The sequence below is a fragment of the Fonsecaea monophora genome (assembly GCF_001642475.1).
Source record: "Fonsecaea monophora strain CBS 269.37 chromosome Unknown Scaff2, whole genome shotgun sequence".
Taxonomy (NCBI): Eukaryota; Fungi; Ascomycota; class Eurotiomycetes; order Chaetothyriales; family Herpotrichiellaceae; genus Fonsecaea; species Fonsecaea monophora.
The window spans coordinates 556074-571189 of record NW_019173933.1 but is presented as its reverse complement, the minus strand read 5'-3'; the positions used below and the strand labels follow the sequence as shown (position 1 = coordinate 571189).

At 53.1% G+C, this 15116-nt stretch overlaps 6 protein-coding genes across 6 annotated transcripts; 2 read left to right on the top strand and 4 right to left on the bottom strand.

Moving 5' to 3' along the window:
* Nucleotides 1-17: 17 nt before the first annotated feature.
* Nucleotides 18-2360, top strand: AYO21_00601 (hypothetical protein; the record flags this gene model as incomplete). Its single annotated transcript, XM_022650591.1, has 2 exons — nucleotides 18-1598; nucleotides 1677-2360. The coding sequence occupies 2 exons, from the start codon at nucleotides 18-20 to the stop codon at nucleotides 2358-2360; spliced, it is 2265 nt and encodes a 754-aa protein (XP_022517205.1).
* A 765-nt stretch (nucleotides 2361-3125) lies between these two features.
* AYO21_00600 (hypothetical protein) lies at nucleotides 3126-4361 on the bottom strand (the record flags this gene model as incomplete). Its single annotated transcript, XM_022650590.1, has 5 exons — nucleotides 3126-3251; nucleotides 3318-3376; nucleotides 3434-3644; nucleotides 3698-4053; nucleotides 4124-4361. The coding sequence occupies 5 exons, from the start codon at nucleotides 4359-4361 to the stop codon at nucleotides 3126-3128; spliced, it is 990 nt and encodes a 329-aa protein (XP_022517204.1).
* Nucleotides 4362-5677: 1316 nt separating this feature from the next.
* AYO21_00599 (hypothetical protein) lies at nucleotides 5678-8896 on the top strand (the record flags this gene model as incomplete). The annotated part of the gene is made up of 8 exons (XM_022650589.1): nucleotides 5678-5844; nucleotides 5894-5995; nucleotides 6045-6379; nucleotides 6445-7103; nucleotides 7164-7238; nucleotides 7301-7387; nucleotides 7447-7716; nucleotides 7844-8896. The coding sequence occupies 8 exons, from the start codon at nucleotides 5678-5680 to the stop codon at nucleotides 8894-8896; spliced, it is 2748 nt and encodes a 915-aa protein (XP_022517203.1).
* A 387-nt stretch (nucleotides 8897-9283) lies between these two features.
* On the bottom strand, nucleotides 9284-10434 carry AYO21_00598 (hypothetical protein; the record flags this gene model as incomplete). The annotated part of the gene is made up of 3 exons (XM_022650588.1): nucleotides 9284-9877; nucleotides 9999-10321; nucleotides 10383-10434. The coding sequence occupies 3 exons, from the start codon at nucleotides 10432-10434 to the stop codon at nucleotides 9284-9286; spliced, it is 969 nt and encodes a 322-aa protein (XP_022517202.1).
* A 774-nt stretch (nucleotides 10435-11208) lies between these two features.
* Nucleotides 11209-12182, bottom strand: AYO21_00597 (hypothetical protein; the record flags this gene model as incomplete). The annotated part of the gene is made up of 2 exons (XM_022650587.1): nucleotides 11209-11650; nucleotides 11767-12182. 2 exons carry the CDS (start codon nucleotides 12180-12182, stop codon nucleotides 11209-11211), a joined length of 858 nt encoding a protein of 285 aa, XP_022517201.1.
* A 429-nt stretch (nucleotides 12183-12611) lies between these two features.
* AYO21_00596 (acetoacetate-CoA ligase) lies at nucleotides 12612-14609 on the bottom strand (the record flags this gene model as incomplete). Its single annotated transcript, XM_022650586.1, has 1 exon — nucleotides 12612-14609. One exon carries the CDS (start codon nucleotides 14607-14609, stop codon nucleotides 12612-12614), a length of 1998 nt encoding a protein of 665 aa, XP_022517200.1.
* Nucleotides 14610-15116: the final 507 nt, after the last annotated feature.

The window sequence follows — 15116 nt, the reverse complement described above, 5'->3', positions numbered from 1 at the left end:
ACCATCGCTAAACAACTATGGCTGCCCCCGAGCACAATCGCATGCTCTGGTACGAGCAACCGGCAGAGGTATGGACCGAGGCTCTTCCCATCGGCAATGGCAGGCTCGGGACCATGATAAAAGGCGGCCTCGACGTGGACAGACTGTGGATGAATGAAGATTCTGTCTGGTACGGCGGCCCGCAGAACCGGGTCAACCCTCTAGCAAAGGCCAGCCTCCCCGAAGTCCGGAGACTGCTCGACCTCAACCACGTCCAGGAAGCGCAAGAGTTGCTCAAGCGCACCTTTACCGGATTGCCTGCGAGTCTCCGACATTACGCTCCGTTGGGTGACGTCTTTATGACCTTTGGGCACGGGAGTGCCAGCGACAACAAAGATTTTAGCGGAATCTCGGACCAGACCAGGCGAGCCGTCAGGCCAGTGGCGGAGAAATATACGCGTAGCCTGGATCTGACGACCGGCATTGCGAGCGTGAGTTACACCTTTGATGGGGCTGAATATCTACGCGAATACTTTGCCAGTACAGCGGACGAAGTTGTGGCTGTGCGCATCTCCTCGAACCGCCCAGGATCTCTTCGATTCCAACTCAGAATCAATCGTGGCAGCAACGAGAATCCGATGCTGGAGCATAACTGTCTCTACGACAGCCTGAAGAATATCTCTGATGGTCTCATTTTGGAAGCAAATCTGGGAGGCCCAACTGCTGTGTGGGCAGCGATGGGCGTCAAAGTTGTCATTGAGGGGGAAATGGGCCAGTGCCTTCCCGGCGAGGAGCTGCATATCTCAGGAGACTCGGTCGTTGTGCTCATTGCGGGCGAAACGACATTCAGAAACATAGACGCCGGTCAAGCCGTGGTGGATCGACTTGAGAAGGCGGCAAAGTATCCGTGGCAAGAGCTGCGCGAGAGGCATGTGCAGCGCTACTCATCACTCTACTCGAGGACGTCGCTTAGCATCGGAGAGGACAATCCCCCGCTAAGAGCGATCCCCACAGACAAGAGACTCGCTCGTGTGAAGCAGGGCGAAGTGGACAACGACTTGGTGGCACTGATGTTCTCGTTTGGCCGGTTTCTGCTCGTTGCGTCTTCGCTCTCCGGCCTCCCTGCAACGCTGCAAGGAATATGGAACCACAGCCATCAGCCGATCTGGGGTTCCAAGTACACCATCAACATCAACATTGAAATGAACTACTGGCTGGCCGAAGTCGCTAATCTGTCAGAATGTCACTTGGTGCTCTTTGGCCACATCCAGCGCATGGCCGAACGAGGCAAGCAGGTGGCCCAGGACATGTATGGCTGCAGAGGTTTCGTTGCGCACCACAACACCGACATCTGGGGTGACTGTGCCCCTCAAGACCGGTACGTCCCGGCCACGTACTGGGTGTTGGGCGGAGCGTGGTTGTGCACCCATCTTTGGGAACACTACCTCTTCACGCACGACCAGGAGTTTCTGAAGTGGGCATACCCCTTGCTCCAGGAGGCGGCCTTGTTCTTTGAAGATTTCCTCATCGAGAGGAACGGTGTCCTGGTTGTCTCACCATCGGTCTCGGCCGAGAACTCGTACATCATCCCGGGCACCAGGGAGACTGGTGCCGTCTGTGTAGGAGCCACATGGGACGCTCAGATCCTTTACGAGCTGTTCACCGGCTGTGCTGAGGCGAGCAAGATCCTCGGCTAGTCCCCAGAAATGTACCTCAAGGTCCTGTCCCGGCTCCCTCAGCCGAAGATTGGCAAGCATGGCGAACTGCTCGAATGGATGGAAGACGTGGAGGAGGTTGAACCGGGCCACCGACACATCTCGCATGCTTTTGGTCTCTACCCAGGCCGCAGCCTCCTGTCGGAGGAGCATAAGTCAGCTCTTCGAGTCACCCTGCAGCGACGCCTGGTAAGCGGAGGTGGGCACACTGGATGGAGCGCCGCGTGGATACTGGCACTCTATACTCGTCTCCGAGATCCGGCACAGGCACAATCCATCATCCAGAAATTTCTGCAACACTCGACCCTCCCCAACCTCTTTGGCGACCACCCGCCATTCCAGATCGACGGCAACTTCGGCATCGCGGCGGGTATTGCCGAGATGTTGATCCAGAGCCACGAAGACGGCTATGTTGATCTCCTCCCTTGCTTACCGCGCGAGTGGGAGGACGTTGGATGGGTCAAAGGGGTTTGTGCCCGCGGCGGCATCGTGGTGGATATGGAATGGAAGAAGGGGCAGCTTGTCTCGGCACGTTTCACCGGCAGGCGCAAGATACAGTTTGTCGCGCGCATTGACTCGAAGAGATTGGAGAATGGGTCTGGTCAGACTACTCTTCAGCTGGATGAAGGCGAGAGCAAGATTCTCACGGGCTTTTGGCCCAGTTAGAATATATTCCGTCGTCATTGGGCTGGGTCTGGACCATTGTCGAAGAGAAGTTATTGATGCCAGCTTTGGAGCCAGATCATAGAGTAGAGAGGAAAAGAAGGAAACTCTACACAAAAGGAAAAAAAAGAGGGAAAACAAGATCTTTGCGTGGGAGCTTAATTATGCAGGCAGGATGTCAGGATCTAGTAATTACTGCCAGCGTCTGACTGGAAGTCCATCCGTCTCTAATCCAACTGATTGACGCATGATGTGAATCACCCATTTATTCTTTTCGCAATCGAATCAGATTGAGTCATATGCACTGGCTAAAGGCCTTAACGCATGCGTTTCTTTGGGGTCTATCTACCTTTCCTGATCACGCCTGCATTCCTATGACCACCCCCAGCAAAGCCACCGAGAAGACTCTGGCCAATCAATGCATCAATGGGTGTATCGAGTAGAGATTGGTCGGTGTCAAGCCTTGATTTCTCCATAGCAGCTCCATCATCTATCGCCATTGTCGCTGTCACTGACCGAAGCACGGTATTGAGTTCCCCCGATTGAATAGAAGCACAATCCAAGTCTGTGTGGCCTGGGTATCCGAAATGGAAAATGTCACTTCGCTTTTTTTCTTCTTCTCCTTTCTTTCTTCCCTTCTGGTTTTCTGCTTTTTTGGGGTTGTTCCTGTTTGTTTTGATTCATTTTTTTGTTCTTTTGCTTATTTTTGCCTTTTGGTGTGTGTGTGTGTTCCATCGCACTTCTGCCTCAATTTGTTTTCACTTCTTGTCAATGACACTTTCTCAATTCCTTCGGTCGGATGTGCAGACGTATTCTCATAGTATTTGGCCGGCCCTTGTTGTCGTGGAACGCTTTGACTTGTCGGGTATGCTCGAGATTGGCAAATGCCTTTGTCTGACATTTTTTGAGGCCAGCGAATAGCTATGCATGACTACGCAGCAGTTTCTGAAGCTCACTTACACCTGCAGGGGTGAAGACCAAGATATTGTTGCAGCTATTGTCGGTGTCTTCGCCATGGACTGTTGAATGTTAGCATTTGGTGTTTGGAGGCTTACGAGTCCAAGCGGGTAACTTACACAATCCGACGACCTTTGGCTCAAACCCATTTCCAGCGATTCGGTACTGGCAGACCATACCCCCAGAGCAACCCCAATATCCCACGATGTCGCAGTTTTTGAGATGGGTCATACTCGAGGGTTCTTGTGTTAGGACTGGAGAAGAGGCAGAGGTGATGATTCTGCCAAAGGCGACACTTCGGGTGTTGGCAGCGAACGTTTCTGCATATTTCTAGTAGCAATGTTAGTGACAGATCAGTCATGTCGATGTAGTGGGGATCTCACTATGCTCTTGGTGACACAATGTTTCCCATTCTCCTTGGCCCGTCTTATTGTTTCGCGGCTCATCCAATCCCATGCATCCTCGACATTGGCAGCTTGCGCACCAGCCTTCCTATCTTGGTTCAGGTGGGCCTCCGTAACCGTGCACTGCATACCCGGGTAATAGGCAGCGAAGAGCTCTGGGTACAGTGTAGCTTCGCTGCTCAGAGGGTTGGACTCGTTGAATGGTTCCCCGGCATAGATCGAAACCAGGGACGTCAAGTCAACGGAATGCGGAGGCTGCCCTTTCTCTTTGCCAGCATCTGGTTTCAGGCGGAAAACAGCAAGATCGGACGCGCGGTCATGATGAATGAGGTAAACTGGCCATGAATTTGCATCTCAATTCAGTTAGTATGGCCTCAGAATGCATGGTGAGTTTCTGTAGCTTACCGGTGTAGTCATGGTCTCTTGAGACTCTCGAGACATTGACAAATGCGGCCCGTGTAGTCGGTGTTGGGTCTTGGAGGAGTTTCAATGTGCGGGAGATGTTCGTTCCTTCGATCGTGTCCAGAAGATGTGCGCAGGTCAGGAATTTGTCACCATCCAACCAAAAGCCCGACATGAAGACCTCGCTGAAAGTTGCAGTTTCGCCTAGCCAGACAGTGGCATAGAGCTTCCCGGTCGCCATTGAGACGCTTCCAATCTCTCCCAGTACCTAGATCGATTAGCCACTCAGGACTTTGTGAGTGGGTGTTTCGATGCAGACCTTGTTGACCTGGTTGATATTTGATCCGAGGTGTGAGACTTGCGATATGGCACTCTTTCCCTCCAGGACCACCTCCCCTGAGTCCTCCACCTGCAGAGGTCTCTTCCAGGTATTGTGGAGTGGGGAATAGATTGGGCCACCGAATGAACCTTCCATGTTGTACTGAGCAGGCACTTTTCGTTCGCGTAGGGGCGTCACCCAAACAAAGCTGCCAGTGCCGCAATTATACATGTTTCTAGCCATCACCGCGACTCTTTCCTTAGTGTCGCGGTAATTACAGTGACTGAGTGACGCTCGCCAAGTGATGTTTGGCCAAGTGGTGAATCTAGACGGGGAATGTAAACAGAAATTATGGAAATGTACAAAAGTTCCTGACAACTGAGAGGAACAGATTTCATTTTCATATATCTGGGCAAAGCCGTGTCACTCAAACTTGGTAGAAAGAGTCTAACGCGACTAGGAAACTGGGCCGAAGTCGTGAAGAGTAAGTGAGCAACAGCAGTACCAACAATGAGAGTAATTAACTGAACCTGGTTAATATCCCCTGTCACTCTTCATCATTAGATCTCAACATGTGGAACAAAGTGACGATCAAGTGAACAGACCTCTTGGTATTCACTCTTGTATGGGATTCTGAAAGGGCTCTAGTGAATCTCTGGTCCATGCATCACTTTTTAGGCCTCAAAGTTCAAAGAGATATACAAACCATGTCATGAGGCCATCAAATATCACAAGGCTGAACTCTGTCACGAGGCTGTCGCTTAGAGGACACGTGACAGCGCTTCATCAGTGATGCACTAAGCACGTGAGAGGCTAGCCGCTGGACAGTGGTAGCTCCTACAAATGCTCTATACCTGTACCCAGTACGAGGTACCTGGTACATCACTGACACACGTGGAACGCCCCCTTACAAGTACTTTGTTGTTCCCTATCCACTCTTCCGCCGCTAAACCTCAGAATCGCCCATGGTCTGACATCTCCAAGGCCAAGCCAGAGGAACTGCGGGGATCCCGCTTTAGTGCCTCGCACTCTGTAATCAAACATGAAATCCGGAGAAGCCGCGTGGCCCCGGCTGGAACACTTTCCTTGGCTCACAAAAAGTCCGCCGCCCTCCTTTAAAACCCCGCCAGCCTCCTCGACAGTCAAACCTTTCGCGCAATATAACAAAAATAGTGGACAAGGCTCGAAATTCCACAGAGAACGAAAAAAACCAACATTGCCCTAATCTTTGTGTCAAGATGCCCGCTGGCGCAGGGAGTTCTAAGAGCAAGTCCCATACCTGTGAAGACTGCGGTCAAGTTTTATCTCGACAGGATCACCTGGAACGCCATCGTCTTACCGCTCATTCGGAGCGTGGTGCGTTCGACTCTGCGTGTACGGCATGTGGCAGGAGGTTTTCTAGGAGGTCAGTCTAAGTTGCGGCGGTTGTTTTCGGCTGGATCTGACGTGCCTAGGGATGTGCTGGTGCGGCATTACCGCGTGCTACATGGAATTCATTGCGAGCCGCGACCCAAGGGACGACCGAGGAAGACCTCGAAACAAGCTCCAAACAAGGCGTACTTACCGTCTACCTTCTGCATCTCCTTACCAACTGACTCTGTAAAGGTCTGCTAGTTCAGCTGATTCCGAGACTCAGACCAACGCCGACTCGAGTAACAGCTTCCCGCAAGAGAGTGCTGCATCCGAGCGCAGTCAAATCATCCCAGAGCCTCCTTCCGAGCTACCTTCTCAGCTCGCCGGCGACACCCTCGACTCACAATGGGAAATGCTTTTGAATGCAACATCGTCCGAGCTACACAATGTCGGCGTAGCTCCAGTGTCTGACCGCAATAGTCATAATCGGTCAAACTTCTCCAACGCGTTCCATCAGGATTCGGACCTAATGACATCGTTTCCTGGAGTCCAGCCGTTGTTTGATAATGGTTTCTACTCCTTCAATGGTATGCATGGCATCTAACGACGGACATGTTTGTCCTTCTCCAAGACTTTGATTGACGCAAGATAGATTTTGACAGTAACTTCTCGCTCCTCAGTTGGATGAACTCGGAGACCCTGGCGAATACCTATAGCATGCCACCAGACTTGAGCGTCCCGGACGTTCCAATGCAAGGCTTGGAGGACCCGAATAGGTCCACAAGGGTCCAGCAGATGATGCGAGACAGTAAAGCCATGAATCACAATGCCATAGGGGCAAACACTGACACTGGCCTCTCGCTCGACAAAGGAGACTCGGTGGCCACGTTCCCGAATATAGACACATCAGCACTACCAACTCCATCTGCATCACACGATCCAAGTGCCGGCACCCCGCTGGAGGAAGCGCCAGATCCAGTCTCGGTGGAAAGAGACGCCAACACTTGGCCGTACGAATACCAAGCTGAAGGAGAGGAGGAAAGGATCACTTTCCCAGTCCTCAATCCTGAGGATCTCAGAAGTGCTCAAAAATACCACAGTGTCAGCGGCACAAGCTCTCCAAGGAAGAACTTCCAGCTCCTTGGGACCTTTGGCAAACTAGATGATAAGAAACTATCAAGTATCATCCAACTGCTGAGTCTGCCACTTGTGCGAGTACCTTGGCAGGAGGATGTGGATTTACTACGATCACTGCCAGGTCCCGACATTCTTCATCACTTCACTGATCTATACTTTCTCCATTTCCATGACGTGAGTGGAGAGCAGCGCCTGCCGCACGTTCTGTTCGCTTTGCTGACCTGTTGGCACCAGCTCTGGCCTATAATACATCGGCCGACATTTAAGATATCCGATGCACCCACGATTCTGGTGCTGACCATGGCCTGCGTGAGTCATCACTGCGGCCGCTCCTTAGGTTTCAGGTTTTCACGGCTAACATGTGTCAACAGATTGGGGCGTGCTACTCTGGTCTCGATCGGTCCATTGAGTTTGCCGACACGCTTGCGGAGCTCTGCAGGCGGACGTCTACTTGGATGGTTAGCGCCACTCCTCCGTCATCCATCACATAGGGGGTAATTAACCTGGATTGACCTAGGGCGAGCATGATCCCCGTTTCTTGCGGTCTCCCTCCTATGGAGTATCCCTATTGCTGCAGCATCTCCACGCCATGGGCTCGGGCTCACGACGCCTTTTCGAGATGACGGACGCTTCTCGTTCGCGCCTCATCAGCATAGCTCGGCAGATGAACAGCACGGGACTACATGTCTCGCGTAGTGAAACGGAGTCGTCTGAGCGAGACACGTTTCAAACGTGGCTTGACTGGGTGAGCAAAGAGCAAGTCAAGAGATTGGGATGGTTTCTATTCGTGAGTCTCATCAGCCCGCTTGTAATTTTAGCACTCTCCAGGACAAGGCAGGCGACTCTACAGCATGAGCTGACCACCCATCCAATCTCAGGAGTTTGACTGTCTATACTCGGCCTTTTCAAAACAGAACCCGTGCACAAAACTTGAAGAACTGCCGCCGGAGTTCCCTTGTGAGCAGTTACACTGGGATGCGCCCACCGCCTTTTCTTGGGCGGCTTGTCCATTTCAGACGGCGCCGCGAGGACCTCCGACCATGCAGACCATCCACGATTTTCTAGAGAAACCCAGCCCATCGATCATCAGCTCCCTCGACAACATCGGTAAGCGGTTGTTGATCCGGTGCCTCGGCCAGCAGCTGTACGCTTGCCAGGAGCAAATGGACTCGGGCCTGTACCACATCCTCTGGAAGGGCAACAACGGGCTGGAAGTGAGTCGCGCTGTGCGGTCACAGCTCTCAAGAGCTATCCTCTCCGTGTATGAATTCAGCTGGGCTGATCATCCGCGCCGCTACACCCTCCGCCACGCCCTTCGCATCGGTGTCGCCGGACACTACAGCCACATATTTGGCGCAGGGAAGATCGTCGACCTCGTCACTCGCGTCGCCCGCAAACGGGCCTCCGTGTTTGACATGACCAGGTTGTCCAACACCACAGGCTCTGCCCCAAACACCAACAACAAAGGCGCGGCCGTGGACGAGGCAGCAACCATCGCAGCATTTGGCGAACACCCCGAAATCATCAGGGAGATGATGTGGCATGCCTCACAGGTGTGCTACCTCCAACGCCGCCACCCATTCAATTCACCCCTCGAACCTCTGTCGGTCTTTCTGGCGGGCATAACACTTTGGGCGAGCTGCAAATACTTTTGTCCACATCAGGCATCGATGCGCACAGGGCCTTCAATTCAGTTGGATGAACCATCCTTCTGCAGCTCCCAACGCGCCAGTCAGGCTGTTAAGGACTGGATCAAGAACGGCGGCAAGACCTTTCTGGAGGGTGTGGGCGACGTTCAAGACCCGGAGGCGCCGAGTCGGGTGCTCCAGCTAAGCGTGGACATCACCCGCCGACTAAAAGTGTGGCAGATGGCGTCGAATGTATCAGAGATTTTTGTCCGGCTGTTGCAGATCGAGGAACAGGAGGCTGCCCATCGGCATGAGACAAACACGTTTCAGCCACAGTGAATGAATTCCGTTCCGGAGCAAAATATCTGGCTACATTACGAGCCTGTCACCAGCACCGATTTAGAGGATGCAACTTTCCCTTTCTCAACCGCATGCAGCATCGCCAGCGCGGTGTCTGAGGTTGAAGTCGCATCTATACTGTCACTGGACGAACCGAACGTGAGATGTATCCATCTATGCACGGCGCAGTCAGGGACTCGCCGGTGGAGTCACCATGCTGTGACACGCCTTTTCGATTTAATTGGGAACACATGTTCACGCGGGTATTCCAGGCCAGGATCGAGACGAGTGGTTCATACGCTACGATCAACGCATGACTTAAACTTTACGAATCTTCATGTCTTATAATCCGTCCAGCTCTTTGTTCTTTTGTGGCAAGAATTTGTACTACTTCGTGGCTCCTCCTTTCCTCTCAGCCTCCAACAGAGCAATGGTGTCCTCATAGATCAGATCCATCTTACTCATGGTCGAGCCCGGGCCCGATGGCAATGGACTATCAACCAAGACCCTCCTCGTCGTATTCTTGAGCCTCTCGAGGACTGTCCCGCCCTCGTACTCGGCGCTCTCGACGAGCAGGAGCATGGTCTCGGCCAACTCTTCGGGCGTGGCAAACACGTCGTCTTCGGAGATGGCCTTCATCTTGTCGGGGCTCTCGCTCCACAGCGGCGTCATGACCATGCCCGGCGCGACGGCAACGACTTTGATCCCGAACTCCTGGTGCAGCGGCGCGAGGGACCGAGTGAATGCCGACACGGCGGCCTTGGAGGTCGCGTAGAGGGGTTGGTTGAAGAGAGCGTACTGCGCGGCCAGCGATGAGATGTTGAGGATCACTCCCACGGTCTCGCCCCCGCGGCCGCGGCCTTTCGACCGGGTGATTTGGTCGCGGATCGCGAGCCGTGTGCCTTTCATCAGCCCTTGCACGTTGATGTCGATCGACTTGTAGCTGGTCTTTTCGGTGTCTTTCCAGAAACTAGACCAGTCCTGTTTTTTCCGCACCAGGACAAATCCGCAAGGGTTAGTTAAAGTGTCTAAACACTGATATTTTATAGTAGAATCGATGTCGTCGGCTGGAGAAAGAAGAAAGGAGAGAGAGATGGCGAACCGGTTCAAAGACCCCAGCACCATTACACAGCACGTCAATCTGGCCCAACTCGGCCTTTGCAAATGCGAACAGACTCTCCAGGTCCTTCCAGCTCGACACGTCCGTCTTATGGAAGAGCACCTTTGTTGCGGTGGTGGCTTTCTGGAATTCCTTGAACGCGGGCGTCTCTTGGATATCTGCAACGACGACGTGCGCGCCGTTACTGGCGAGTAATTTGGCGAATGCCAGGTTTATTCCTACCTCCCGCAGACAGGTGCGTTTGTTAGCGGTTTTGGCCAATGTGGTCAACTGGACGCCGGACAAAAAGTAAAAGGATTTTGCCTCTGGAGTTCTAGACTGCAGACTTGACAAAGGACTCGGGTCGTTACATACATGTATACATACCTGAACCGGCACCCGTCACGATAGCATTCTTTCCACGTACCGGGAACGACATTTCCTAGATTCGACCTTTTCTTTCTGTTCTTGACTTGGGTACTCTTGTGGGACGGGATAACTTGTCACTTTGTCACTTTTTTGCTATTAACCTTGGATGTACCTAGGCTACGCGACGCGCCCCGTGCAACGGCATCATCTTTAATAAATGAAACCCTACCGTGCCTCCCTCGGCGCATTGCTTTGCAGTTGGTGACTTTCTCCAGAACTCTGGCTGCATCTAGGTTGGCGTGGCGGGGGTTTTTGCGGGAGGAGTTGGTGGGGGATGAGTTGGTGGCAACGGAGCGTGAGGTCCCCTTACCAAGACAGAAATTACTAGTCATGACGTATGCCGATACTAAGAGAAACTCGGGCATTTTTTGAGTTGTGGTCCTTTCACCCGCGTGCTTTGAAATGCAAAGACACTCTTGCTGTCAAGTGGGAAGGGTTCTTGTGGCAGAAGGGGGATATGCAGGGTACCACTGTCAAGGCTACCCCCGCCAGCCCGTCAAATGCATCAATGATCTCGTGACTAGCTAGAGCCAAAGCATGTGTGAGGCAGGCGCTCTATCTCATAGCAGCTGAGTGTCCAATATTATTGGCTTGACCGATTTCCGCATCCTGAGGTCTAGCCTCGTCGAAAGAATTCCGTATCAGAGCAGCACGTCCATATAGCACCGGGCCTTGTCTCGCCCAGTAAGGTTGGCTTTTCAACGACAATGGCAAGCCCTGTCACAGTGTATATTATACCACTATCGTATGAAATGCTAGGGGGCCAGAGGCAAGAGGATAGAGACTACAGCTTCGATGGTTTCCACCTCGGCGGCCTCTTCTCCCTGAACGCAGCCAATCCCTCACTCGAGTTTTCACCTGCCATCATCTTCTCGTAGAATCTCTCATGGGTGTTCTGAAATGCTCTCTCGACACTGGGAATTTCCCAAGCCTCCCTCAAGGCGGACCTCGTAATGATCATCGCGTCTGGCGATACTGCGGCGATGCCTCGGGCGATCTCGATAGCCTCGTCAATGAGCGTCTCCGGTTTCTTCGAGATGTAGTTGACGAGATTACGCTGGAGTGCTTCTTCCGCTGTGATGGATCGTCCACTGAGAGCGATCTCGCTGGCGACATGCAGCCCTGCCGTTCGAATGAGTCGAGGAAGACCGCCTCCGTAGGCATACAGCCCAACCTTGGCCTCTGGGAGACCAAATTGGGCATTTCGAGCGGCGATTACCACGTCACTACTCGCTCATCCATCGTTAGCCGTGCGTTTCATTTTTCTCAAAAAAAAAAAAAAAGAAAAGAAAAAAGAAAAAAGAAAAAAGAAAAAAAGGAGGGGGGGACGGTGTGGACGCACCAGTTCAGGACGATTTCCCATCCTCCACCCAGCGCGTAGCCATTGACCGCAGCTACGACTGGCTTTTTCCCTTCCCTTCTGCTCAGCCCTGCAAAGCCAGTCGTCGGGTGCGTGTACTTGTACGGCTCGGCCTTCCACGAATCGTCGCCCGACTTTTTCACTCGTTGCATCTCAATCAGATCCGAGCCGACGCAAAACGCCCGGTTGCCCGTGCCTGTGATGATGGCCACGCGGAGCGAGGGCTCGTTGTCGAACCATTTGAACAGCGCGTCCATCTCCCAATGGAGTGCGTAGGGTATCGAGTTGAGCTGCCGGGGTCGATTGATGGTTGCAAGCATGATATGGGCTTCGGGGAAAGTCACGTCGCAGCCACCGCATTTTGGAGGCGGCGATTCGAATGCTTCGTGGATACCCATTGCGGTTTGCTGGAGCTGTGCTTTGAGGACGTCAATACATGTTCGCGTTGAAGACGACAGGCAGTTTCCTAGATTAATGAAAGATTGATCAGACAAGTGCTCGGAGTTCTCTGCTGTTCCGGGTGGGGGAAATACTTCGGCGACTGCTGATGGACTGCGTCTGCCTACAGCAGATTTCCCCGCTTGGAGAGGCATTTCTATTTTGAAACAGGGGGATGTTATTTTCATGTGAAAGGATGGTTGAGTCGAGTGTCCTTCTGAAGGCGATGAAGGGCGTCAAGGAATGTGAGAGTTACTATGCGACTTGTGCTCAACTCGTCCTGGTCATGTCTAGAGATGGACTCTCATCTATTTTCTCCTAATCGGCATCGCTAACTGTCAATTCCATATCTACCCAAACGCCTAGTAGTTAAAGTAAATGTATAGTATCTACAGTCTAGCACTTAATCGGGTAGTCTCCGTACCCAGCAATTTCTCAACCTCGTAAAACGGCAGATACTGTGTCAGAACAGCCTTCTCCTCTGCCGGGCACGTCAACTTTGCGATCCCTGCGCTTCCCTCAGAAAGGACCTTTTTCAACGGAATCTCCAGCTTCTTGTTGTTGGCGTTGTAGGGGATGTCCTTGACCCAGAACACGAATTGCGGGACGTGACGACGACTCAGGTCCCTGGCAATCTGTGCACGGATTTCCCTCTCCAACGACGCAGTATTCGACCCTTTTGCGGCTTTCAGGAACAAGAACACTCGTTCGCTCTCGTCCCATGGTCTCTGCTGGCCCACACAGATTGAATCTGTCACCCGGTCCCGGAACTTCTGGTCGATGATGGAATATATCTCCCCGCTACCGAAGCGCACCCCGGACGGGTTCAACACGCCGTCGCTGCGGCCCAGGATCACCCATCCCTTGGTTTCTGGATTCATCCGGGTGAAGTCCCCGTGCCTCCACACACCAGGGAAGGTGGAGAAGTATGAGTCGAAATATCTCTTCTTGCCCGGGTCGTTCCAGAACTTGACCGGCATGTTGGGGAACGGCTTCTTACACACGAGTTCTCCGCTCTCGCCCGGTCTCGCGGGCTTGCCGTCGGCCGTAAACACGTCGACGTCTGCGCCGAGCTCCTTGACTGTCATTTCACCCGCGTAGCCCGGCATGCCGATGTGGCCTGCGAGGAAGTTCCCGCAGAGTTCCGTCCCGCCGGAAAAGGACATTTGACACACAGGGCCAAAGGCCTCCATCAGCCACTTTGACTGGGACTCTGTCAAGATGGCGCCCGCGGACAAGATGCACTTGAGGTTTTTGGCGTACGGTTTGGGGTTGACGCCGGCCTTTTGGAGCTCTGAGAAGTATCGAGGACCGGCTCCCCAGGCTGTTACTCCGGCTCCCAGCACTGCTGCAAGTTGTTTCTCCGGGGTTGGGTAGAATGGGGATCCGTCGTAGAGAACGATGGTCGTGCCGCAGAACATGGCAGAAACCATAATGTTCCACAGGATCCAGCCGATGCCCGCATAGTGGTAGTGGACATCATCCGGGCCAAAGTTGTTGTGGAGTAGGCTCTCCTTTTTCCCATTCACCACCAAGCCGCCGTGTGAGTGGACGATGCCTTTCGGCGTGCCGGTGGTGCCTGAAGAGAAGGCGATCATCAGAGGTTGGTTGAAGGGTACTTGGTCGAAGCGAAGCGGCCTGCCGGTCCCGCGCCGCCGGAAGTCTTGCACGGGAGTCCATCCCTGTGGTACGGTTCCAGCAATGCAGACGACCTCTGCGTCTGGTGATTTCTTGATGGAGTTGAACACTTTTGCAATCCTGCCAGAAATGTCGTGTCTCTTGCCGTTGTATTGGTACGACGACTCTGCGAACACGATCCTCGGGCACACCTGGCCCATTCGATCAAGCAGCACTCTCTCTCCCGCGTCCGTGGCAAAGGCCGAGACGATGGCTCCGATGGATGCTGTAGCCAGGAAGAGTGCAAGAGACTGCGGCGAGCTTCCCCCAATGATGCACACAACGTCTCCCGTCGAGATCTTCGACGCTCTCATCGCGTCTGAGAACTGCCGAACAGTCTCGTTGAGTTCCTTCCACGTCACCTCCTGCGGTGAATCCAGGTTCTGCTCGTGAAGATACCGGATCGCCACACCGTCATCTGTTCTGCAGAGCAGGTTCTCCGCGTAATTGAGACGGGCATCTTCAAAGAATTGCGGAAACTGGTCGATCCGGAGTGACTCGTCGACAGCCTTGGTTGGGTGTACAGAAGCCTTGATTCCCAGGAACCTCCACAACGTCATCCAGAAGTCGTTGGGCCTGGACACCGAGAAGTAGTGGAGGTCATGATAATTTTGTAGGGACAGACCAAACTCTGCGTTTATTCGCTTGCGAAGGATGTCGAGGTTAGTTTCGAGGCCCGGAGGAGGCAGATAGACCAAGTCAGGCGCCATGTTCTGCAATGGGTTTCGGGAATCTCGGTCGCAGTTTTCAAAAGTGGCCTCTGGTATTCAAGCGCTGGTTGATTCTCAAAGGCCGATAAGATATTCAATCCAGAAATGAAATAAAACTCTTGGAACTAAACGAGCAATAATATCGTAGCCAAACACAGAAGCCTTGACAGGTGCTTCGCATACCTCCCCGACACCATGCCTGGCATGCAATATTCACATCCGCCGGGACTGGGCTGATTCTCGATCTTGAATTCCCCCGCGGTGCACGGAGAATAGACCGCTCCAGAGTACCAGCATCTGCGACCCCGTTCTGGCCACTTCATTCCAGCATGGAGATTCAGTGGGGAGTTATTGCCTTCTCCGTCGACATGGTAACAGACGTATGTATCCATTTGTTAAACTAACTCCAGTTCAGGAGTCTGGACCACCTAATTTGCAGGATAGATTTATCCCCGCCACAGGTCACAAGGCGGATGAGTCCACAAAGCGCATGTAGATGCTCGTATC